This window comes from Dermacentor albipictus, chromosome 1 (assembly GCF_038994185.2).
Source record: "Dermacentor albipictus isolate Rhodes 1998 colony chromosome 1, USDA_Dalb.pri_finalv2, whole genome shotgun sequence".
Taxonomy (NCBI): Eukaryota; Metazoa; Arthropoda; class Arachnida; order Ixodida; family Ixodidae; genus Dermacentor; species Dermacentor albipictus.
Genome location: NC_091821.1, coordinates 508,386,852 through 508,413,549, shown reverse-complemented (window position 1 = coordinate 508,413,549; position 26,698 = coordinate 508,386,852). Strand labels below are relative to the sequence as shown.

The following is a 26,698-nucleotide window of genomic DNA, read 5'->3' as shown; positions in this document are numbered from 1 at the left end:
TTATTTGAGCTGACCTCTCAGGTACCAACCAGTCAGCCTTCAACAAAATATATCCGCGATTACAACAAAGCAGACTTCTCAAAAATAAATCAGGAATTAGATGCTTTTTTGTGTGTTTTGAGCAGTCCGCTTCCTCGCGAAGTGTAGAGAGCAATTGGCTACTTTATAAACAGAAGATATTGTCTCTTGTCGAGAAATATGTGCCACTTGTCCGCATTCGGGGTGATGTCGATAAACCATGGTTCACCAACTCCTTTAGGAAGCTCGTAAACAAAAAGAAGTGCCTTTTTCGGGCAGGTAAACTCCCGCACTGCGATTCCAAATGGGAAAAGTATTTCACATGCCTCCGTCAATACAATTATTTGTTACGGCAATCAAACAAGAATTTTTTTCATATCGACCTTCTTAGTATCCGTGAAAAGCCACAGAAATTTTGGAAACTTTTGCCTACAAACCGCAGTGCTTCTCACAATATAACTTTGTCATATCCTGATGGATCACCTGTCTCTGCTGATCATCGATCCGATGTCATCAATTCTTATTTCTCTTCCGTTTTCACTCCTTGGGTAAGCCGCCTTGGTTAACAGTACCCTTCCTCACTGCAACTTTTCCTGCATGCCTTCAATTGACGTCACATCTGAAGGCATTTTGGCCCTCATCAATAATATCAAGATCTCCTGTGCTCCCGGCCGGGATAACATTGCCGCTAAAGTCGTCAAAAGCACTAAGCTGCTTACTAGTAAAATTTTGCAACTCATCTTTACGCAGTCCGTAACTACCAGTACCATTCCTAAAGACTGGAAGTTAAGCAAGGTTTTCAAAAGTGTCGACAGAACTGATCCATTGAATTATCGCCCGATATCACTCACCTGCATTGCCTGCAAACTTCTTGAACATATAATCTATTCTCATGTTGCCTCTCATCTTGAAGCTAGCTCTTTCCTTTTCTGTAACCAGCATGGCTTCCGACCAGGTCCCTCTTGTGAAACTCAACTCTTTGAGTTCACTACTGACCTCCATTTAAACATTGATTCTCTCTTCGAAACAGACGTAATTTATCTAGACTTTTCGAAAGCCTTTAACCGTGTACCTCACGAACGACTAATGATCAAAGTGAACAGCTTGTGTCTCCATCCTCTAATCACGTCCTAGATCCGGTGCTTCTTAATTGGCCGATCACAGTTTACAGTGATTGGACACCGTCACTCTACAGTCACCGAAGTATTATCTGGCGCACCGCAACGTTCAGTCCTTGGACTCCTTTTGTTTTTAATTTTCATTAACGACCTCCCCTCTGGTATTTCGTCATCCGTCGGGCTCTTGGCCGATGACTGCGTGCTGTACCGCCGTATAAACTCATACAATGATCAGTTGCTTTTACAGCGTGACCTCACTACAATCGAAAAATGGTGCACAGAGTAGCTCATGCAGCTAAACGCCAAAAAATGTAAGTTCATGCGCGTATCGCGGAAACACTCTCTCATGTCATACTCTTACTCTTTGCATTCCCTTCCTATTCAGCTGGCTCAATCATGCAGGTTCTTTGGTATCACCTTCACTAGCAAGCTTACATGGTTAGAACATATCCAAAATCTGGTTACTGCCACTAATCGATCCCTGAGATTCATAAGACGGTCCCTATCATCGTCACCCCCTGTGATCCGTCAACTAGCGTATGAAACATTTATCCGTACGAAGCTGGAATTCGCGTCGGCAATATGGGATCCCCATCAAGCGTACCTGGTTGAGGCACTGGGAGCCATCCAAAATCGCGCAGCCCGGTTTATTACATCCCAGTACGACTATCGGCTAAGTTTTAGAAACATCAAATCATCCCTCCACATCCAATCATTAGCACATCGCCGCGAAATCTCACTCTTATGCCTCTTTCAAAAGCTCTATTATAATTTCCCGCATTTACGCGAGACACTTATCTTGCCACACAACAGTACTTCACGCCGTCTCTCAAACAACCTCAGTATTGAACGTCTTCACGGCTCTACTAAATCCTTCAACAGCTCTTTCTTGCCGGTAGCTATTGCAGAATGGAATAGTTTACCGGACCGCGTAGTAATCGAACGTAACCCTACCAAGTTTCGAAACGTACTAACGAACTTTCTGAGTATTGATGCTTAATGCATTTTACTTTTTACTACATCACACTTTTTTGAGTGCATTGGTTATTACTTTTTGTGTTTGATATTCATTTGATTGCACCTTCTTTGCCCTTCTGAATGTTTATTATTATTGTTTCTTACTTCAGTCATGACTGCTTGCACGTTTCTTTTTCTTATGTATGCTCCCCCCTTATGTAATACCCTTACAGGGGCCTTTGAGGGTCAATAAATGAGGAGGATGATGACTTATATCTACTGTTTATTAAATCTTTATGAAGAATACTTTGAGCATGAGTTATTGCAGAGATAATGAACGCTACAGCTTAAAGGAGCACAAAAGAAAAATTTAATTAAATTCTGGCGTTTTACGTGCTAAAACGACAATCTGATCTTGAGGCACGCCATGGTGGGGAACTCCAGATTAATTTTGTCTACCTCAGGCTGCACGGTACATGGGTAGTTTTGCATCTCACTTCCATCAAAATGCAGTTGTTTGACCCTGTGACCTCGTGCTTAGGGGCGTTGGCACAGCAACTACCGCATGAAAGCACTAAAGAGAAGAATTATTTTATATGTATCTGAAATGACCTTCCTACAATGCAAGAGATTCACTCGTACCGTGACAACAGGCTGAGTAGACTGTAAAAGAAAGATCGGTGGCAGTGCTGCCTTGAACTCACCACAGCAGCTTGCTGTGACGTCATGGGCTTTGATGTCTGTTCAAGTGCAGCATTTTTTTTTTACAAATACAGATGTTCTTATTCCAAAAAGCGAGAAACCCAAAATAACAAGCGTCAGGAACTTTTACTGAACCGATATAGCCAAAGTTTGTAAAAATACTTGAAATCCTTGATGTAACAATGAGGTGTCAGCACTAAAATATTGGGGCGATACTCACAAAATACTCAGAAGTAGGTGGAACCATATTTCCTCGTAGCGTAAGGAATAAAGGCGAGAAAACCTGGCGATGGCTGGCTTGCAGCGGCAGCGGAACTTCGCCCAAAATGAAACAGGCGTACTGCTTGCATCCTCGGGTAATCAAACAAATACAGCCTTACTCGGTACACAACTTTCATACTCAGCCAACTCACAATTATCAATTATTCAGCAGTACGCTCAATCAAGCATTTACGGGATCCGCGCTGCCCTATACTTCTATCCCGGCTAATATCAACACGGCAATGACTCATACTTGTGGTCAGTGCGAAAGCGACACGGACAAAAGGAAGAAACACAACAACACGGCGCTGTTTCTTCGGAGTGTTTGTTCCTTGTTTCCTCATTACTTTTGCGCTGTTGCTAAAAGTACGATGAATCGTAACCAACTCGCCCACTTTGCTATCTTGCTACAGCAATCACACGCAGTTTCAGAAAGAAAGGCACTTTTAGCATCGACCGCAGGTTCTGCATTGGTTAGTGAGCGAACTTTTGTGTAATTTGCGTGAACAGTAGAGCAAAGGTATCACGACAAGGTCGAGGGCTGAAAAAAGAAATAGCGTAGAAAAAGCAACATGTGAATAAGTTCTTCGAAGTCCATGATTTTAGGTGGAGCAGTGGCAGCGTCTCCCAATGTTCAAGTTATTTTTTTCAGTTTAGAGAATCCGAAACATTACAGATATTCAATTTCACTAGATTCTTTCGAACTAGGCATTCTGAAAGTTAGTGGCAGCTCCACTTCAGCTTTGGAGGTGTCAGAGCTTGCATTTCCCGCTGACGGCTGCAGAGAAATCTTACGAGCGTAATATAGAGGCAATCATAACGTACGTATTATATATTTACGTGTAATGAGGCTATCATGAAACCAATATAACACCGCAAACAGCTACTTAAATGGTAGGTTGTAAATTCCAGTACGTTCACAGAAAAGGGGCGGATTGGCCCCGGAGGCGTCCGCCTCTTTTTCTGTTCATGTGGCGCGAGCCATCGAACACTGCTCGTCGTGCCACCGCGTCTCCAGCCGCCGCACAGTTGTTATTTGTCGTGAGAGATAATTCGCTGCATGAGGCTTTGATGTACGTACACTGTAAACGAAAATAAACCCACCTGGGAGTTTTTAACAGGTGATGTACCCTAACACCTCCCCTCCTCAAATATTTACTCCGATGTATGGGAGCAAAACAGCGCCATTCCCTCGTTTCACTCCGCTGGCTAGCTGCGGGAGTATTAGGGCGACATGACGCGATTTTCCTCCGCTTAAGAATCTTGTTCTCCCGTGAAACTCCGACAGGGAGTTTTAAAAACTCCCCTCCACCGAAAGAGGTTGGTCACGTGGCGCTTCCCATGAGGCTGTGCGCCTCGCCAGCGACCGGGCGCATTCGGCGGAGTCGGCAGTGCTCATGGCTGACGGTTTGTTTACATTTGTGAAGTGTCGTTCCGTGACAGCGTTTCGTCAATTTGTTTCCCGTATTTCCTTCCAGAAAGTGTTATAGGCATGCCTGAAGCTCGCTGTTTCTCAGCTTCAAGTACGTTAGCTCTGATCGCTTTGCTGACAACGATGAATGCAAGAGCAACGTTTTCAAGTGCGGAAAAAGGCTTAGGTATACCTCGAAGCTGCTCACTGGCTCGTGATGTCGGCTCAGGTTCTGACTGTGTTTTCGTGCTGCGTGACCCTGGCTTGTGTTGTTCAGTACGTGAAATGCGACTTTTATGTCCTTTTGGGTACATGCTGACAACGTACGGTGTTATGTTTGAAAGGACCGCGTAGCAATGGCAACAGCAGCCACTGTTCGAGCGACGACGTCCGTGCTAGTCGCACATGTATGGCGTACCCCAAGTTCGTTGCGGTGCTGTGTTGCCAGTGAGAAAGATCGGAGTGCAAGCAACTGTTTTTATGTATCTGCGAACGGATATTTTCACCCGAAGAAAAACGGTAGGACATAAGTATGCGTACTGTAAATAAAGCTTCTTATTGAGCGATGTGCATCGAATTGTTATCGCGCATATAGGTTTTGGTCACGTCAATGCTTCCGATATTGCATTAACATTACGCTCTATCCGAGACACTGATTTAGACGCATGCCTGCTGGCTCCGAGATTAGGGATTCACTCGACAGATCAGCGATGTAGCTCCTTTTCGCAACCGAGACAGATTGCTTGGACGCAGAGCAAGTAGTGCGGTGTATAATATGTATGACTGCGCATTTTTCGGTGTTACGTCGGCTGCTGCGGGTCATGCTCACACGTAATAATTTGTTGCTACGCTACCACTATATTGCAAAAATTTAATTTTGCTATGAAGCAGACGCACTTACATTTTTCTTGCTTACTGTAACTAACGCACTACTTTTTGGCCACGAACGCCGGCAGTGGGCGAAGTCGCTCCAGCACTCATAGAATGGCATGCTAATTGTGAAAATTTACGCCATTAACTTTTTTCTCTCACTATTCTGAATTAACAGTTTTGTGTTGATTAAGGTATTCTGTTAATATCAGAGAGGCACATCTCGTATGAACGAGCACAGCTGCTCCCTAGGTGGTTTAGAGGCACACAGTATCGTGGCTATATATACTGGCACCGTTGCTTCTTGGATATCGCGTGTACGTGGGATGTCTTTCAAGTTTCTGCATTGGGCGTTTCTGAAATGTTTATGTATTTCATGATATATGTGCTTTCATTGACTTGTTTCGTCGAATTTGACGCGGTCTCGTGTGCATATTTCGAAATTTGACCAGCATCCGCTGTATGTAAAGATGTTCGCGCAAACTCACGCGATGCCTCTTTTTATACACCCGTTGCACCTCAAAAAAACTCCGTCCATTGCAAAGCAAAAAAGGAAGAAAAGATAGAAATAATAACTCCCATAATTCCACGCGAAAATTCCGCTCGTACGGAGTAAAAATTCTACTCCGATCATACGGAGCATAATAAACTCCGAACCGAGGGGTCGCTAGAGGACAAGCGTTATACTTCCACGTCGGAGTTATTTCCGTTTACAGTGTATGTACTGTTGATGGCGCGTACGTGGCCGTCAATGCGGCCAAGGTAGATGAGGAGGGGAAAGGAAGGCGCCCCCCCCCCCATTTTTTTTTCACGTTGATACGCCAGTAGTTAATACATCTTTCCGTTAGATGATCTGTCTGTAGCAATTGTTAAAAGATAATCACTGGGTGCACTCTAAGTTACCTGGATGTGTAATGGAGGGAGTACACAGCCAAGTAACACAGAGTGCACACACAGGAAAACATCCTGCTGGTAACACAGCTAACATATTGCTCATATTTCTGTGATAATATTAATTACAACTAGAAGCCCTAATGCTCACTTTCTTGTGCTGGAAAAGGTGATGTCATGAAGGGTACAAGGCAAAGAATTCTATAAACTACAGAAGCGGCAGTGCTCTCACTGCCAGATGTGCTAAAGCCTGTGTGGTAAAAGTCGCACTGCACTTTGCTAGCAGCAAAATAAGTGATTCTCTTGTGCCAGCAAGCACAACACAAACTTGCAATCATCTCCAATGACAAAAGCCATGATGTCGACATTTTTGCATAATTAAGCCAGATATATAAATTAAGTACATTATTTCACAAACTGCAGCCGAAATGGAGCATCAAGGCATCCTGCAATGAAAATAAAACACGCCTGCTATGAAAACGGCCTTAAACGTTCAATGAACTATATTTTATAGCTTAGCTGGCACAAAACATTCATGAAGTTCTTGCTTATTAGGCTAAATACTTCAGATTTTTGTATCTGGCTTACTACTGGAAAATAGCAGGTTGAAAAAGTATGAAATACTTTATATATTAAGAGGATGCATGCATGGCATATAAGGCACTATACACCATCCTATTTTATGGCATGCTCAATTTTCCGTGCAATATAGCCACAATTAGTGCTGGTCGGCGTATCTTTAGTGTGAGGGGGGCGAGCAGTGCCTCTCCCCTGAATCTGCCAGTGCCAAACACGCAGTACAGGCACTGTACTATTTGCAAAAGATGCTCACTGTGCACATTCTGCTACCTAGATTTGCACTGAAATGCACATGTAGGTATAAAGTGCACCATATAGATTATTGCTCTATCTTACCAACGTGTGCACTGAAGCGCACACCTACACAAAGGACACATACTACAAGAATTATAATAAGGCTCGTTTTCTTGGAGCAAATGAAAGAATAAGTCAAGATTTAGTACTTACAATGACTCTGCTCAATGTATCCATGGCTGTCACACAGTACAGATAGATGTGCCTGTATTAAATGTATAGACAGTTGTTGTGTGCACTATGTCACATACATGTGCACCCAAATGTACAATCAGGTAACACACAGTGTACATCCAGTTAACATCCTGCCGCAAACATGAAGGACGCATCCTAGAGGCATAATAAAGGTCCCTTCCTCGAGGTATACGTTCGGATGAATAAACATGCGGTGCACACAAAGTTGGCGTCCCCGAGGTCACACATAGAACAAGGAATCATGAAGGTCACATAGGGCACAAGAAGGAAACACAGAGGAAATGACCGTTTTCATGGGTGCTGTTTACAGTGTACGCAGACGGCACACAAATGTTCGAAGCTGAAAGTTTCGTGACGTCCAGAGAGTAAGCGAGCGACCCGCCGTGTTGGTGTAGTGGCAGTGTCGTTGCGAGGCTTAGATATCCAAGGCGTGAGGTCTGATCCCGGCTATGGCGGCCCACTTCAATGGGGATGAAATGCAAAAACGCCCGTGTACCGCTCATTGGGTTAACGAGAGTCATGCTGGTTAAATAACCCCAGGAGGCCTAAATTATAATCCGGAGCCCCCCGCACAATGGTGTGCCTCAAATAATATTCTGGTTGTAGCATGTAAAATCACAACATTTATGTAATACGTATTTGCCACAAGCTTTACAAAGTGAAGAACATCGACGTTCCAACCCCTTGTACGCAGCAAGAATAAATCTATCGCAGGTGATCACATAATTTATTTATTGCTGTTCTCATTGTATGGTAACTCCTGCTTGGGCGAACTGGCCTGCACAGTTGGGAAATAAATAAAAACAAATCACACCTGCGAGCGCTTTCATAATGAGTGAGAACGATGACAAGTCGTTGTTTCGGACTGTTGGCCAAATAAAGAGAGAATGGCAAAACACACTGACCCCGATTTAATTCATGAGGGGGAAATATAGACAGCTTGGAAATAATCTCTTGCCTCACTTCTAGGACAAGCACCGTATACGCAGTTCGCGCCGATTGCACGAGGCATGATGAGCTCCCAAAGCGCTTATCTGAAGGTGTGGCCAAAGCTTCGTGTTGTCCACCCAGCCACCGTCTACGATATCCACCGAAACAAAGGTTTACTGAACCGCACCGGGGTCGTGCACATCCATGGTAAACACCGAAGCAGCGCAGGTAATCAATGGAGGCGCCACTACGTGATCAAATATGAGCCCGACGTATCACCGTACAAAAAGTCGATAGAAAAAGATGATCTTTGGAATAAAAGAAAAAATTAAATTATGCTATTTTACGTGTCAAAACCACGATCTGATTATGAGGCATGCCGTAGGGGGCGAGAGGGGTGAAATCAGGAAATTTGGACCACCTCGGATTCCTTAACGTGCGCCTAAATGTAAGTACACGGGTGTTTTCGCATTTCGCCCCCATTGAAATTCGGTCGCCGTGACCGGGATTCAATTCCGCCACATCTTTAGAATAACACTGAAGTTAGTTGCTCCCTTAGAATAGCGCTCGGAATTTGTGAAAGCTAAACGCGGGTGCAGCCGTGCGGCATCGTAGCGCATTCGGCTCATCTCGCATCACACATGGACAGCGCCAAGAAAGAACAACTGCGTCTGTTTACAATCACATTTCAGTTAGTAGTTTCAAAAGATCTAAAATAATGCACCAAATAGTGCGGTACTGTCTTGTGGACAGTTACAAATTACCTGTACGTTCTTGCTCATGTACAATGCACCTAATAAATTGTTCGTCTTATGGATGGCAATGCTAACTTCCACAATTCCTCGTGGTTTCTCTGAGGCGACATAGCTATACCTTCGCATTTTATGCTGAATAGTCCTATATGCCTCACTGCTTCATGCACAGGCACAAAATTTGCCGGTGATTAATTACGCGCGTACAGAGAGCACTCAAGTCTAAACGTGAGGCCTGTCTACAAAAATATGCCCTCCGTGTATATTTAATTCGCGCAGCAGACAGACCTGCGGCCAAACGCGAAAACTAAGCGCACGGCTTAGATTTCAATATTTCGCTAAACCTTGGCGGTCGTGATGAAGAGCGCCACTGCTCTTTCCCAAAAGGGAACCGTTACCCAGGCGACCTCGATACACCTCCGTCAACCATCCCCACGCGCCCATCGTTAAAAGGCGGGAAAGAGCCGCCCGCTTGCGTGCGAAGCTGCGTTCCTATTGGCTTTTAACCAGTCAGGGGCGTGCCCCCTGCCAACGTGTCAGCTGCCCCCGTTTGAGTGGACGGCGACAATCGGCGAGGGAAAGCGGGAGCCTGGCAGAGGCGTCCCTGGCCCCGCCCATCGGTGGAGGCCGCGACGAGAGTCGAGTGCGCGTCGTTGCACCGCGTCGTGCCAGCCGGAGCGTGAAAAACATCGGAGCGGCTGGCGCCCGCCGCGATATTGCAGTGGCAGCGTCAGCGCTCCCCTCGCTCCTCGAGGACGTGGCGCTGTGCCCTCCGAGGAAACTCGCCGTGTGAAAGTAGCCGTGCACAAATCGGGGGCTCGCTGGTACCTTCTGGCCGACGGCCGTGGCTGCTGTTTTGTCTTAGCTGCGTTTCTCCTGGACTTCCAAGGGGAAGGCGCGCAAAGGTGGGGGTGCGCTGGCGCGGCAACTCAGCGCGCTGCCCTAATGGCGTCCGCTCGACTTCACCCCGCACCGCCAGCGTTTGTCGCACCTGACGGAGGAGGCGGCGGTGGCGTCAGCGGAGCGGCAACGACTGCTGCCGCGGCCGCCGCTGCGGCGGCCGCGGCATTCCTCGACCTGTCGAGCCACGTGGAGCTCGCCTCGTACCACGACTTCCGGCTCTCCGAGCTGCGCGCCGCCGGTGCGGCAGCCGCGGCGGCGCACGGCTTCGGCGGGCCCTTGGCGCCGTACGCGTTCGAAGCCGGCAGCGGCGGTCCGCCGCCGGACGCCTTCTCGCCCCTGGCCTGGGAAGGCCTGGGCGCGCCTTCGGCCGCCGCGGGTGCCTACCAGTCGGCGTTCGAGTTCGGCCCCTTCGGTATCGGCGGACACCACTCGGCGGGAGGAGGTGTGTCGGCCCCTTCGTCGGGGTCTCGCTTCCCGGCCATGACGGTGCAGGGTAAGAGGTCACCCGCGGGGGCTGCCCAGCAGAACGGCTTCGCGTGCCCGCCGCACGGCGGCAGCGGGAAGAGCAAGCCGCGGCGCCGGGTGGCCACCGTGGCTCAGCGCAGGGCGGCCAACATCCGAGAGCGACGCCGCATGTTCAACCTCAACAGCGCCTTCGACAAGCTGCGCAAAAAGGTGCGTCCTCTTTTCTAAAGTGGCGATGCGTCCGGTGTTACGTCGGTTACGGGACAAGGTCAGTGTAGTCGACGACTGCCTCTTATTCTTGCTTTGCTGGTAAAACATATGGGAGCTGCTCGAATAGGCAGGCTTGCTGAGCGCCGAGTGGTCTTCCTATAACCTGCCTCTCTGCGCACTGAATGGAAGCGCAAGGGTAACACGCCCACACGAGACTTGTGCATATAAAGATACGCATGCTCCTCCCATGCAGATACGAGACTTCATGAAACGGCTGGTAATAATGGTACCTCAAATATATAGCGCACATATCTCCGTGTACCATAGAAAGATTACTTTTGCACTGAGCTGAAGAAAGCCGAGTACTGCGTACAGCTAACCATTTCCCGACACAAGAATGCAGAATATCCTGGTGTCCTCTCTTGAAAGACTATGCGTGGCCTACACTATAAGAGAAAAAGGACTAAGAAGGGTGGGGAGGTGAGTCCGTTTGGGGACTAACTGAGATGGGAGAAACTGTTACTCCCCATGCGCTTACTCCTTGGAGAACTAACAGTTGCTCTTTTCCGATGCTCCCCAAGGGAGTAACGGCAATTCTTTCCCATGCTCCGCAAAGGTAAAATTAATGAAATTAGGCGTTTATACCCTAATAAAGCAATTACTGAGCGAAAAATGAAGGCGCCCGAAAGCAGGATTCGAACTCAAGTCCTCTCGCTCGCAAGTTAGGTACTCAGACCACTTCGCCACGGTGGTCTTTTTATTTTTGTTTATTGCATGGAATTATGAGTAACGGTGGTCAGTTAACAGGACCGGATATTGAGACAAGGCTCAGCAGCGGAACGCAAGTGCGGCAATATAAAAGCGACTCGGCATTTTATGCATGCTATCAAGCGAGAGTCTAACGTTGAGCGTACTTCCAACCTTATAGGCGACTGCGAAATGATATCAGCCCGAGTATTCTTAGGGCGATTTAAACTGAGCCGAAACTCTCAGTCAATGCACCCTCCTCACATCTGACGTCTCAGCCTTGCCCTGCCCATATGCAGCATGTCCGTCTCGTTCGGAAAAACTTTTCCAATGCATTCTACAGTCAGCCGAGACCGTGAGTTGTTTGGTGTACCACCTTGAACACGCTACTACACACTAAACATTTTTACACCCTTATGGGTGTTAATAGGGGTGCTTTCGGCATTTACACCCATGCTCACACCCTTCTAGCACCCTTTTCGGCCAAAGCACCCTATCACAAGGGTGGATACCACACATAAGGTGTGACTTTGCTCAAAGAAGGGTGTTAAGTCGACGCCTGAAGGGTGTTGAACGTATTGATGCATAAATCTGAGTAACTTGTACACGTCCACGCATTGAGCAATGTGTGTATGTATTGCATTTTTAATGCGAAAGCGTTTCATGGCCTTTCAGGTAGGAAAGGTGGCGTTCTCCGCAACAACAATCCATACGGGACCCTGCTCATGCCAATCTTGTCATTTCCCTTGAAAGCATTCAGAAAGCATGCAGAACCGCGCCGCCCGTTTTATTCTCTCAAATTATTCACTTCATTCTAGCGTAACGTCCATGAAAAGAACACTAGGTGAACCTGACCTTTGGTTACGTCGCAAATACTTTCGTCTTTGTCTTTTTCATAGAATATGCTAATTTAACCCTTCTCGTAAAGAAAATCTTTTTACCACACGAAGTTCTCGTCTCGCATCGACCATCAACACAAAATTGATGTGCCATTCTTCCTTTTTGCCAAGAACAGCCATTGAATGCAACCGCCTTCCCGCCTCCACAGTCTCAATTTGTGACACCACTAATTCAAGGTCGCCGTTCAAATTATCTTATGGTTTGATTTTCTATTTTTGCGCTGCATTGCAATTATTGCATATTTTCACCACTTCTTTCTGTTGTGCCTACTAGGCCTTGAATGTATATAATAAATAAATAAAATGTGAAGTCATCACCGTCTTGTATGACGTCAGTAGTGATACAGAAAGTAGTAAATACAACAACGTTAAGTATGAGCAATTATGGGTAAATAATGTGAATAAGGGTGGAATAAATTGCATTAAGGTTCGTACAAACTATAGCACGGTGGATTACGGGAGATTAAGGTAGAATTGTGAAGAACACGTGACAATGTATGAACTAATGTTTCATGGTCACGTGACAATTGCAAGTGTAGATGCGTGAAGCGATTAAGTTTTCCCATTCCTAAGTGACTGTCGATATTTCTTCAAGGATTCTGATGTTACTGGCATGACGGCCACTCCAAAAATGTATCATCCAGAAAAAGAACGCCCTTACAACAATTCCATTATAACTATTTTTCGTGCTCACAGGAATATTAACAAGCAATTAAACACTTCTAGAAAAACTGCAGTAGCAGAGCGAAAACACGAGAGCAACTTGCGCAATTCTGCACTAATATTTCGGTGCCCTTAATAGCCCAACAAAAAGTGGTGAAATGGAAGAAGCTGTTTGGATACATTGCTGAACAAACAGGGACGTGCTGTTGGACGAGCCTCTGCTGTACAGTGGCGTCAACGTACAAATTGCATGGTGAATCCATAAAGAAGACTTATAGAGGCGAGATCACGTTGGAAGTTCTCAAACCCGAATTTCCACGTACCTTGCCTAATTCATTCAGAGGTTCACTAAACTACTGATCTGCTTTCTAAGTGCTTTCTAAGTCCTCAAATACAGCTAGTAAGGCAGAGCCTATATATTAAGGGCTGGTGTCGTCAAAGCTGTAATTTCTTATCCAGAGCATATGCACTTGCAAACGCAGTCTTCAGTCTCCTCATGAAAGTTTACGCGTCGCTGTCGCACGACCAAGATGTGAGCGTCTTTATCGAGCCATTATATCGCTGAAACTACGCTGTGACCTCGCAAAGTTGCTTCGTTCGGACGCAGCGAATAATCTAATCGCACCAGCAGAAGAGCGCCTATCGTCTCGCTCACGGTCCCGATTTGTGTACTGTACCCTCAGTAATGCAGCACAGACTGCGCCCCCCACCCCAAAATAATATGCCCGGCACGAAACGTAGTAGCAACTATCCGCCTCACCGCTCTAGTTAGAGACCACAACGAAGCAGCAGCAAACAGGCGGCCATGCGAGCAAGCAAACCTGTCAGAATAAACGTTCAATTTGCGCGGCCGCCCCATGCCCAATGAAAAGCGACCGGAAGTGACGGCCGACGCTGTACCATCACTTCGGCGCGCGGCAAGACGGGAAGGCGGAAGCTGCGCCATCATGCTCGTTTTCGCGTGCGTTCGCGTCGCGCGATGTGCGAAGTAATTTTAAACGTGTGATTAGTTTTGCGCGCGGGGTAGAAAAAGATGTGGCCCATGCTTTGTGTATTACTCGTGCCCCACTTCAAAGCAAAGCGTTCGTACGCACTGGAAGATGGATCCACGAAGGCTGAAACGAGAAGTTGCAACGTGCCCGGTCGGTAGTACTGGCATGATGGAAACTTTCAGGCAAGTGCCCGTTTATTTGGTATTTGTTTTGTTCGCTTTAGAAATATCTCACTGTGATCTCGTAGCATAATTCATAATTCGCTAATGTAAGAGCAAGAGCAGCTGCACTCCTACTAGGGCAAGTTAACTACCTCGATCGCGTCCCGTGTGACTAATGTTTGTCAAATCTACATCGGGCGTGGTGCGCCTGTATAGTTACGCTTTGTTTCTCAGCGCTTGAACGTTCATTGGTGTGATTCTCTCGTGCGTTCAGCGCGGCTGCTTGTAATACGGTCGTTCGCACTTCAGTTAAATGTGGTCCACCACTTTTGCGTCGCGTAGAAGAAGGACTGGCTTAGCCACCTTTCGAAGGAACCGGCGCGGTATTGGTTCTCCCTGATGCGGTCGCGTGCTGCTGTTGCTGCTTGCCGGACGCCTTCAGCATTTTTTCGGCTCGCTTTGTCTGTGCGTGTGCGCGTGCTCGCGCTCGGCTTGATTTGTGTGTGCGCTCAGCTCAGCTCGCTTTGTGTGTGTGTGCGTGCGTGCGCTCGCCTCGCTGTGTGTGTGTGTATGTGTGTGTGCGCGTGTGCGTGCGTGCGTTCAGTACATGCCGGTTTGTATGGGCCGGCGTGTTTGCGCGTGTGTAGTGCGTACGTGTTTTGTGAGTGTGTTGTCTGTGGGTCGCTGTGTGTGCGTGCACGTGTTAGCGTGTCTGCCTGCATGCATGTATGTGTGCTTACTTGTGTTCATCAATGTGCGCGTGCGCACTTTTGTTTCTGCGCTTTGAGAGTGCGTATACTTGTGTGTGCGTGTGGGTGCATTTTGTGTGCGTGCGTATGTATTGCATGAGGCCGGTGGAGTTTTACTCGCAATAAAACTCTTCCGATTTGGTGCAGCGAGTGTTCCCGCCTGAAAGCCGAGTTTGGTTTCAAGCCACCCTGGACAACTGCTGTATGAGGCGCCGTTTCTCGGGAGGACCAGTGGGAAGGCGCCAAGTATGCGCTTCGTCCTTTTTCCTCCCATGCCCTGATGAATCGATATCCTTGTTTTTTATTGTGAAAGGAACGTTACATCCAGAGCATAAATAAATGATTAAGAAATCTGGTAGTGTGTTTCGCCATTACAATAATTCCGATCTTAAAGACGTGGATTTCCCATTAGCCCACATTTCTTTTGATGCAGACAACCGCTGAAATTGTTAGCGGCAGGTTATTCGAGACGTTCTACGTATATAGCAATTGTCTTCAGGAGCTTTAATGAATTTTGAAAATTTGAAGGGTTGTGCTTTAGAGGTATCATATACAAGCTTTAGGTCTCCGGGTAATTTGCATGCCCTTCGAGAGCTGTCGCCTATAGCCCTATTGAAATTCGTAACTACAGTTTGGAGCACTGGGGAAGCTAGAAGGCTTGTCCTGGCTCTCGAGAAAGTGGCTGGAGGTGTAGGTTGAGGAGTTTGGGGTTGGTAACACAAAGTATTTTTTATGCCTTAGCAGTAGGAGTGACACAGGATAAAAAAATGTGTGTCAAGCACAGGAAGCTGCTCATGTGGTAGAAGCAATTGTGTGCGTGTGCGTGTGTGCGCCCATGCATGCGTGCGTGTGTGAATTCTCTCCTCAAAAGGGAGTATGTGTGTAAGTGAGCTATTTCATTGCTGGTCTGTTTACCAAGAATTGGCAAGAAAACACAATAATCAATTTAACGTGAAATAATAAACTTCAAAGCATACTGGCGACAGCAGCATACAAGCATGCAGCTGTGTGACAATCTTAATGCATGACTGCAACATCTGGAAGGAGGCTTGCTTCTTCTTCAGTAAGCAGCACAAAGTCCATATTCTTGGCTTTTCTCGTGCAAACCAAAACGACGCTCATTGCCAATGATCTTGTCTTTTGCTCTAATAGCATTTGTTTATCTTGTACTTAGAGCGTCGTTTCTCGCAGGTCATGCAGATGGTAGCAGCAATTTCACAATGCCCAGCCTTGGCGCGCCCCATCAAGAGCAAGCCACTTGCGTTCGCCTTCAGACAGATGGTTAATGTCTTCTTGAAAGCGGTTGAGAAGACAACATTGTAAGTAGATATAGTTGTGTAGGTAATATAATAAGTCAAGTTATAATTTAAAACTCAGGCTCCTTGGCCGCCTAAGCTTGATATGATGTGCAGTTGTCTGTGGTTGTAAATATTGCCGATGGTACAGTGCATACTGCAGGTATGACTGCTGATCCAAAGTATACATTTGCATTTTCTTGATGGTCTTCCATAATGAGGATTTTCTTTGTGCAAGAATATTCACAGAATGCCGGGGCATTGTAGCATCATATTCTTTATTGTGCATTCACTGCTAATTTCGTATGACCTTCCTGCTACCAATTTATTTGCAGGAAAGAAATATTTGTTTACTCTCTGCAATGAGCTTGTTATTTGCTCATTGCATTACACTCTTCTACCTTTAATTTATTCCCATATAATTATCAAAACCTTAAAATTTCAGCTGTTTTTATTTTGAATACAGTATCAAAATCAAAATGCACCGGATTGCAATCTAGACTGCAAGGGATTTGAAGAAGTTACAAGAAACCAGGACCTCTCGGGAGCGTTAAACAAACGTTTCCGCAGGTAATGTGCCTAATTGTACTGAGCTAGCTGCTCATGAAAATTGCAAGTATATTTCATTTCACATAGTTTTGCAGGATATAGCAGGCCTATCATAGTCTCTGACCTGATTACCTTACCTCATTTATCATGAAAATGTCTCGTGCTTAATTTGGGACAAGTTTTGAAAAATGAATGTATCATAATTTTGAAACTGCACAAAGTATTGGTTGAGGCTAGACAGTTTTCAAACAACTTGACCATGTTGAACTTAGCCATTACAGGACGGAAATAAAAACATGCACAGGAGCACTCATTCAATGAAATGTGATGCTTGTGGTTATTTTACACATGCAAAATGTACTTTTAAGCGAGAGAGGGCAGGTAGCCAATATACAGCCATTGTGACTCATGCGGGTAGTAGCAACACAGGATGAGAAATGGTTGTGTCTCTGAGGTTCATTGAATATGTGAAAACTCGTATACAGTCCCCCCCCCCATCCCCTATGAGGGGTAACCGTGCAATATGTTTTGGGCAAGAAAGACGATTGTTCTAGGAGACAAGAAATTTCAGGCTCTAGTTGAGAGGCTACAGAAAGAATGACCATGTAAATAGTCACAGATTAACATAAACTGCATCGGAGTGGCATCACAGTTTAGCATGAAGTGGGAGCATGAGGAAGGATCATAAGTTTAAATAAGGGAATACTACTTGTCAGTGCATTGCCAAGCTAACCCATTGAAAGAAGGGGGCGTGCTCTAAGAAAAATAGTTGACAACACATGCTAAATTTTTGAGAAAAGTATGCCAAAATGCCCATTCTTACTAAATTAGTAAATAAGAAATACACGATAAATTTTAGGATGCAGAAAGTGTCTAATAAACTGCATTGGAGAGTTGGATATTGTTGGGCTGGATACATGTATTGCAGGGCAAATGAGAATGCCAGTGGGGATTCCCTCATTTTCATTTTGTGTGCACTCTCTGTAAAACAGTTCTCTTTGTCTCCTAGTGTAATAATGTTGTGTAAAAACGGTCATTTTTTAATGCCTTGTGCATTTCGCTCTTAATGTGCCATATCCCGTAAGCTTCTCACCTGCAGTACTTATAAAGTGTAATGCAGATATATTGCAGATTTCATAATGTCAATTTTGTATTAAGGTCACATACACACTCTTGGACAAATGTCTGTTGTTGAGAGATGTCATTGGTAGTCTTTAAACTTTATTCACCCTTTTTTTCTATGGTGAAAAGGCTACTGTAAATTTATGTTTTTGCTGCTGTATGTGCCTTGTGTTCACAATGACATAGTGGTTTAGCATTCACAGTAACATGCAATTCCTTAATTTGCAAAATAGAAACCTCTCCGACCTTTCACTGTCTTGCCCAGTTGCCTGAGGGGTGCATTCTACCCAGTCACATTAATTAAGTTTGTTACTTTGAGGAGCTTGTTGCTTTATCAAATTTTCCGCAAAGTACATGTATCATTGCACGGACTGAATTCTCATGATTCTCTTCTTATTTTGCTAATGCAGGATGCAAGATTCCAGCAATGCCATGCGCTGCATTTATTGGTCAAGATGCTCAGAGAATGGAGTCCCTGCACCTCGTGGTTAACCGTGAACATTTCTTTTTCTTTTGGAAAGCTAAAGGCCATTTGCTGCATCACTTGCATTTTTGCAGCTCAGATGTGTACTATATTTTTCTCATTTTGAATCAATATTGGCTGTTCAGTATAAAAAATGACTTACAGCGTGAAGGACAAGGACTGCGAGAGACACACTCCACTGACTTTCAACAATATTTTATTGCGTTGCCACATCGTGTGTGTATACACAGAGGGGTCATGCGCAGAAAATGAAAGCCAGTCACAAGGGGTGTTCTAACAGCAAGTCATTGTAAAAAGAACATGGTCACTTGAAAAAAAAAAACACAATTTCTATCTGTTTAGATACAAAATTTCACTAGGGGTCAGCGTGATAGAGGGGGCACTAACGCACACACTACCCACTTTTCTGGTGAAATCAGCTTCAATAATTTACCGGGTGAGCTGTGTCTCGCTAAAACTTCCGTATCTTAAAGAGGGGCATGCAGCCGCAGTCCCGGCAATGAATGCCCAAGTGGCCTTGAACAGTGTTATTGACGTTGTTATAGTGCTCTCTTAAACGATCATTTAGGCACCTGCCTATCTGTCCAATATATTTACTGCCTCAAAATGGGAATTTGGGAAACCACATTCGTTGCACACATCGCAAAACGTTTTCTGTCCCCGGCAGAGCAACAACTCTGACGTGATTTAGGCGCGTTTACACACTTACAGAGCCTTGCCAGCTTTTCCGGGGCTGAGAAAAGGACTGTGATTTCTGCAGGTTCCCTAATCTTTTTTAGCCTATGGGAGACATCATGAACATACGGTAGCACTGCAAACCTGTGTCTTTCAACCGGCTGGTTCCTTGACCGAGTGCGCTCATCATGTTTTGTGCACTTCAGAAGCTGTTCTGCTATGGCTGAAATTAAGGCCAAAGGGTAGCCAACCCAAGAAAGGCAATCAGCCTGTGCAGCAATGCTATGTTGCATTTCGTGTGAGCAAGATTTATTGAGGCTGTTAAAGAGGCAAAGCTTTACAATATCTCATTTGACTTTGTTGGACAGACAGGCAGGCGCCTAAACAATCATTTAGGAGAGCACGATAACAACGTCCATAACACTGTTCAAGGTCACTTCAGCATCCATTGCTGGGACTGCGGCTGCGTGCCCCTCTTTGAAGGCACGGAAGCTTTAGCGAGACACAGGTCATCCGGGAAACTATAGAAGCAGATTTCACTAGAAAACTGGTTAGTGTGTGCGTTAGTGACCCCTCTATCGTGCTGACCCCTAGTGAAGTCTTGTATCTCAACAGATAGAAATTCTAATGTTTATTTTTTTCAAAGGACGATGTTCTTAGTACAGTCACTTGCTGTTAGACACCCCTTGTGACTCATATTCTGCGCATGCCTGCTTTTGTGCAAATACACATGATGTGGCAACGTAATTAAATATTGTTGAAAGTCAGCGCAGTCTGTCATCTCTCGCAGTTCTTGTCATTCAAGCTGTACGTAATTTTATCTCATTAATTGCAAACTATCCCAAGAAACTACCCTTGTTCAGTATAATTATAATGTTTGATACGACCATTTGCTGGCAAATGTTAAGTCTGATATTTAACTTGAACTTTTGCATGAATGCCTATGCCTGTGTTCTTTTAGTAACCAGAGTATGGCTAACTTATTAAACCATATTTGCTAATTTGCATGCTCACATGCTATAGCATGCCTTAATCTTGAATTACTGCATCTAAGCGCAAATAATTTAGAAATTTACTATGTATTTTAAAACACTGTCCACATTTTGTGCTCAGCAAAATCGTTAAAACAGTGGTTTGTTTTTATCAGGCCTCCTACTGCACTTTGCACCCAGGCACTAGTAGATGTGGAATCTGCACTCTTTTGATTTATAGTAAGAAAAGAACCTATTTTCAAACTACATATTGTATATGTACCAGTGCCTTAGAGTTACAAAACAAAAATTTATAGAAACTGGTATTGTAGTTAGAAAAACCGCTACACAGCACCTTTAGCCCAGAGAACTCTCGTTTCACAAAAGAGGACAAACTATGTAGGCACTAAAAAATTCTACGTATTTTTTGTGCTCAAGTAATCTTGTTGGAAATAGACAATTAGCAATAAGGCTCCTGGCATAAACCTCACTTAAAGCATGTCTATGTTTGGAAAGTATTGTTTCAGTCTGAAAAATGTTGGCCAGTTATGCTTTACATCGACTTTCCAAACTTTTCATAATGCTTTGTGATTACATTAGTGTACAAAATTACAGGTGTCTTTCTTGTGCGTTTGCTCTGCATTTCAATTGCTTCCCTAATTCACCTTTGCAATATGCCTTTTTTTAAGGCATCAAAACTTGAATTTTCGTTCACTGGAGCCTAATACTAAAAATTCAGTCCTTTATGTGGCCCAAAACACTGCGAATCAACCCAAGCTCTTTCAGTGCCGCTATACATAGTTTCTTCTCTAATAACAGATTTGATCAATACATATGTTTTAGGTACCTTTGTGGGGAATGTACATGTTCTTGTACTTACCGATGTGTTTGGCGATTGTGCATGTTTATATTTCATGTGATTTATGTATATGTTGTACTCTGTATTGCAGCATGCAATAAATATATTTGAGTTTTCTTGAAAATGCAGCCTATATCTTACCAGTCTGTGTTGCATGTTATTTGGAAATGGAAATCGTGATAACCTTGGTGTTGATATACATGCTCAAAAGTGTCAAGTTCGCTAGGTTGTACTTGTGCAGCGAAGACAGGTTTTCCAATATACACCTTGAATTACTAATATGTAATGTGATCCACACGTATAGGTGTTGTGTATGCCCATCGAAGCTTCAAGGCCGGCTGTTCGACAGTGCGTTTGGTAGCTGAACTTGAACCTTCTGGCACACGCAATAGTAGTGCGTGGATCGCTGTACATAGTAGTAATTGAAGGCGTGTACTGCCGAATCTGCCTTCCATACACGCTAGAAATAAAAGGGTGTACACCCTTCCAACACCCACACAGATGGGTGTTAATTTGGACGAGCACCCTTACACCCTAAATTTATTTTGCTGGACACCCTTCCTTTAGGGTGCTATAGTGGCACCCCAACTGTAGGGTGTAGACAACAGCACCCTTAGGGTGTTCGTCTGGCGACAAACTGATTTACACCCTTAAGGGTGTTAAAATGTTTAGTGTGTAGTGAATTCCCGGTAAGCGCTGAAAGTTTTTTTTTTATATTTCTTCTCACTTTCTTTTCTTTTTTCACGCTACATTTAAGTATTGTTCTAGTTCGCCGAAAATGTATCGCATATCTAGCCGCGTTCATGGCCGCATGCGTACGAGTGACTCCGAAACCACGATGTGGGAACCATTCAGCAATACTACGCCGTGTCAAATTTGCATGTGCGACTCCAGAACTACGAGGCTGGAACCGATTACAAATCGCTCTATATTGAGTTATCCATCGCGGTGAGGAAACCACTTCTATCGCGGACAAATCAAATAAGTTTTTAGGCACGTATAGGGCCCTCGGTGCTGTACTTGTCTGCGATAAGGTAGCCTCCTCGCCTGCGGGATTATCTGACGGAGCTATGGCGAATGCTCGGTTGCCATTGTTGGAAGTTCAAATACCGCTGTAAGTATTTTTTTAATGATGGTGAGCTTGGAATTCACCTCCTCCAGTGCACAACTGCAGGCTTGGAGTGACGCCTGTCACCGGCAGAAGATGCCGAGAGCGAGTGGGGCTATATACGAATGCAGGTACAACCAAATTAGCAGGGCACACAAAACTTCAATAAAACAATTTCTCACCAGATCAGGAATTTGCCTCCCTGGTACAGTATTCGGCCACCCCCTCCTAAATGGCTAACTCAATTATCCAATGACCCTCAGTCCCCGGCAGCTGCGGATACCAGCAGTCATAGAGGCATTACGTAATCAAGGAGTACAGAACGCTTGCGTAAGGACCTTGGAAAATATCTACAGAGGTTCTGCAGCTACCTAAATTCTACACAAGAAAAGCAGGAAGATACCTATGAAGAAAAGGGTCAGACAGGGAGACACAATCTTTACAATGCTATTCACTGCGTGGTTATAAGTATTCGAGCTATTAAACTGGCAAGGCTTAGGAGTAAAGATCGACGGCGAATATTTAAGAAACCTTCGGGTTGCCGATGACATTGTTCTATTCAGCTACAATGCAGACGAGTCACAACAAATGATTGAGGACCTTAACAAAGAGAGTGGAGTGGGGTTGAAGATTAATATGCAGAAGACAAAGATAATGAAAAATAGCCGGGCAAAAGAACAAGAGTTCAAGATTGCCAGTCGGCCTCTAGAGTCTGTGAAGGAGTACGTTTACCTAGGGTAAATTGATCACAGGGAACCGTGATCATGAGAAGGAAATTCACCCGCCGTGGTTGCTCAGTGGCTATGGTGTTCGGCTGCTGAGCACGAGGTCGCGGGATCGAATCCCGGCCACGGCGGCCGCATGTCGATGGGAACGATATGCGAAAACACCCGTGTGCTTAGATTTAGGTGCACGTTAAAGAACCCCAGGTGGTCAAAATTTCCGGAGTCCTCCACTACGGCGTGCCTCATAATCAGAAAGTGGTTTTGGCACGTAAAACCCCAAATATTATTATTATTATTATTGAGAAGGAAATTCACAGAACAAAAATTAGTTGGATCGCATACGGCAGACATTGCCAGCTCCTGACTGGGAGCTTACCATTATCATTGAAAAGGAAGGTCTAGAATCAGTGCATTTTACCAGTGTGGACATATAGGGCAGAAACTTGGAGACTGTCAAAGAAACTTGAGAACAACTTAAGGACTGCGCAAAGAGCGATGGAACGAAGATTGCTAGGCATAACGTTAAGCGACAGAAAGAGAGCGGTTTGGATCAGAGAGCAAATGGGTATAGAAATAATTCTAATTGACATCAAGAGGAAGAATGGAGCTGGGCAGGTCATGTAACGCGCTGGTTAGATAACCGTTGGCCCATTAGGGTTACAGAACGGATACCAAGAGAAGGAAAACGCAATCGAGGACGTACGAGAAAATACTATAGGTGGAGAGATGAAATTAGGAAATTCGCGGGTGATATAGTTAGTAATACTGTTACAGAAGGATGAAAAAAGAGGGAGGAAGAAGATCGCGAGACGCTGGCTGCTGCGTGTTGTTGGTGGTGAGCCATCTTAAGTACTCTGACTCATATTTGTATATATATTGTAAATACAATCTATCTATACTCCCAACACCCCCGTAATGTAGTCGTGAGGGGTGCGGGGCACCACGGCTGGAATCGGAGCGCCGCAGTGGACGTCGCATCACCGCCCGCACCATGAATGACGCTGAGCACGCGGGATCAACGTCGTTGCCGCCTCAAACGTCATCGTCGCGAGCTACGTCGCTGTCACCTTCGGTTGTGGCTGTGCAACCCAGGGATCCCGGAACATTCTGCGGGACCGATGGCGCCGACCTTGAAGAGTGGGTGGTTATGTACGGCTGCTTAAGCGGAATCAACAGATGGGACCCTACGCTTATGCTAGCTAACCTGTTCCTCTACGTAAGACACACGGAAAAGGTGTGGTACGAAAACCCCGAAGACAAGCTATAGCTAGCTGGGACCAATGCACAAAGAAATTGACAGCGTTTGGCGAACCAGCCGGCCATAAAATTGTCGTAAAGCAGGAAATGGCCTCCCGTGCCCAATCCCCCGCGGAGTCCTATGTCTCGTACATCCAGGACGTGCTGGCACTTTGTCCTAAAGCTGATCGCGACATAATAGAAGCTGAGAAAGCCGGGCACGTGCTGAAGGGCATTGTTAACGACGCGTTGAATCTGCTCATGTGCCAGAGCTGCTCTGTAGTTGATGCTATCATTAAAGAGTGCCGACAATTCGGGCAGACCAAAAGCCGACGCGTCTTCCAACCATTCGCCAGACTTCCGAATACTACCACAACGTCGACCTGTGTGCAGAACCCACACAGCAGCATGCGTCGCCATCAGAGGACATGGTGCGAATCGTTCGACGTGAACTGGATGCGATAACGCCCGCAGCTTTCTATTCACGTACACTCTAAGCCAAAAAGGACTAAAACGGGTATGGCTGTTAGTCTCTTGGGGGACTAAATGACCTGCCACAGATTTTGAACCAATTTTGGACTAACTGCGGGAGCAAATGCAGCGGCCTAACTGGGGGAGCAACTACTGCAGACTAAAAGTGAGGGCAACTTTTAGACCCTCCCAGTTAGTCCCTAGAGAATCAACGGTTAGTCTGTTAAGGTTAGTCCACAGGGAGTAACTGCAGGAGCAACTTTTAGTCCTTCCCAGTTAGTCCCTAGAGGACCAACAGTTAGTCTGTTAAGGTTAGTCCACAGGGAGTAACTGCAGGAGCAACTTTTAGTCCTTCCCAGTTAGTCCGAAATCACTTTTCCAATGATTCCAGGTTGCCATAGCTTTTCAAGCAAAAACAATGATCGAACTCAAGTAACCCATGTTTATTTTTGATTACATATTGCCACCATCATCTTGAGCCACAATTAACAAAACAAAAAAAGGAATACTAGCATACAAATGCCAAGTCCTTGGTATACAGTAATGACATATAGATACAGAAGATAAAAAAATTGACTGAAAATATGCAGCAGTTCAAACAAAATAAAACAACTCCAAAGTATACAGCAGATGAAACGTGTCATAGCCAGAGTAAAATCATGAAAATGAAATTAAGTCAGGAGCAGTCACAGTCAAATATAAGTTAGAAGCACTCTACAACCCCCGAATGCAGAGATCTAACTTGGCTCGAACTTGACTTCTGGCAGTCTCAAGACAGCTTCGCCGCGCGTCGTAAATCGTGCTTGATCTTGCGGACGACTTGGGAACGACTTGGCTGCGTCGAAGTCCGCTCAAGTTTGAAGTCTGCTCCCGGGCTAGCTTGAAACTGACTTCGTGTGTTATTCCAACATGGCAGCCTCCCGAACGGACGTCGCGCGGAGGTTAGCTGCTTTCGAGTTTGCTTGCTACGCCATGGATACAGCATTTTCAGAGGCGCAGCCCTTGCCGAAAATTCCGCGACCCACTCTACGTGACCGAGGGAATTCGATGGAGCTGTAAGACGACGAACAATTCCTCGGTCGCTACAGATTCATGAAGAACGCCGTGCGACTTCTCGCTACGTTGCCTATCCGGGTAAGCTGGGACAATAGAGGACCGACTGTGTGCCTCCTATGCTGCAGTTGCTGATGGCTGTGATGTTTTACGGCGCTGGCACGTTTCAAACAGTCACCGGAGGTCCGGTCCGCATTCCTCAGTCAACAGTGTGCCGCGCAGTAGGAAAGGTGACTCTGCTCATCGCGAAGCACCCGCGCTGGTACTGGTGCGCTTCCCGCAGTCGCGGAAAGATTGATTGCGAGCGTATTTTCTTATCTCCTGTGACTACACATAATAAAAAGTAGCCCAAATAAGTCAGTCATGCAGAACATGTGCGCTTACCAGTTTTGTGGCGCTTTCCCTTTTCTTCCGCAGCTTCCTCTTTCCGCTTTTGCTTCAAGTTGGTCCAGCATTTTTTCAGTTGCAGGTGATCGCGCCGCGTAATCCCGTGGTTGGCACTCAAATGTTTTGCTATTTCTTTCCATGTCTGATTCTTCTTGGTCAACGACGCGACGTAAGTTTTCTTGCATTCCACAATATGCTTGTAGCCGTTCAGGAGTGTCGTCGGCAGGCTCCTTTCATCTTCTTTAAAACGGGCTGCCGTGTTGCGTTGCGGTGCATTCTCTTGGGAAGAGACCGTACGTGAGTGCGACATTTCAGCGTCAAAGCCTGTTGACAGAACAGCAATTTCGTACCAAATGCGGCGCGCGGCCGTCGCGCGAGCCCCACAACTTGTTTTCCTAACAGACGACACTTTCCTAGCAGACGACACGCACTGCCAATTTGCGATGTCTACGACGGTGCCGCACTCTCCCTCTCGTTGTTCTCGACAAACCCTCCATGCGAAGCAGGCAAATCGTTTGCACGTGTCATTTTATTTATTTATTTTGTTTTCTATCGGGTGTTGTCACCCATATGGGTCCGGGCAGGGGACTCAACGGCGCTCGGTACTCTTTGTTCACAGCACATGTTGCAGTTTTTTTTTGTTTGTGACTCCGGCCTAGTGCGTTCGAATAGGTTGGCTTTTTCTTCAAAGGGTCACGTAGCCCGAGCAGAACACGGGCCGTCGCCTTCCTCCTGGAATGCCTATAGGCGAAAAGGGACGCGCGAGCTCCCTCAGAAACCGACCGTATGCCTCGTCTCGGCCTCTTGTATCCGGTTGCCGGCCCAGACGGCGCATGAACGCCTTGCGGCAATCGAGAACAAAAGCCGAGAAAGAAATGACAGACGAACAGACGGGGGCATGATCGGCAGACGCTGCCTCAGGACATCGAGACGACGGAAGTGTGCGCGCGCGCCCGCCGGGACCCCGATGAGCCGAAGTAGCCATCGGCCGGCGGC

The 26,698-nt window shown here is 45.8% G+C and overlaps 1 protein-coding gene and 1 long non-coding RNA gene across 3 annotated transcripts in view; both read left to right on the top strand.

Annotated features, from left to right (window-relative positions):
* Positions 1-9,923: 9,923 nt before the first annotated feature.
* LOC135907604 (pancreas transcription factor 1 subunit alpha-like) overlaps positions 9,924-26,698 on the top strand; it is a 29,458-nt gene continuing 12,683 nt past the window's right edge. The window contains exon 1 of the mRNA XM_065439284.1: positions 9,924-10,556. Coding sequence (XP_065295356.1) covers positions 9,924-10,556 — 633 coding nt within the window. The remainder of the gene's footprint in view (positions 10,557-26,698) is intronic.
* Positions 13,822-18,533, top strand: LOC135907578 (uncharacterized). 2 transcript variants are annotated; one of them, XR_010566060.2, is made up of 4 exons: positions 13,822-14,039; positions 14,915-15,013; positions 15,959-16,086; positions 18,144-18,533. It is a non-coding gene; the product is annotated as an uncharacterized lncRNA (long non-coding RNA). The 2 variants fall into 2 exon arrangements; XR_011511594.1 differs by having other exon boundaries at positions 13,822-14,043; positions 14,919-15,013.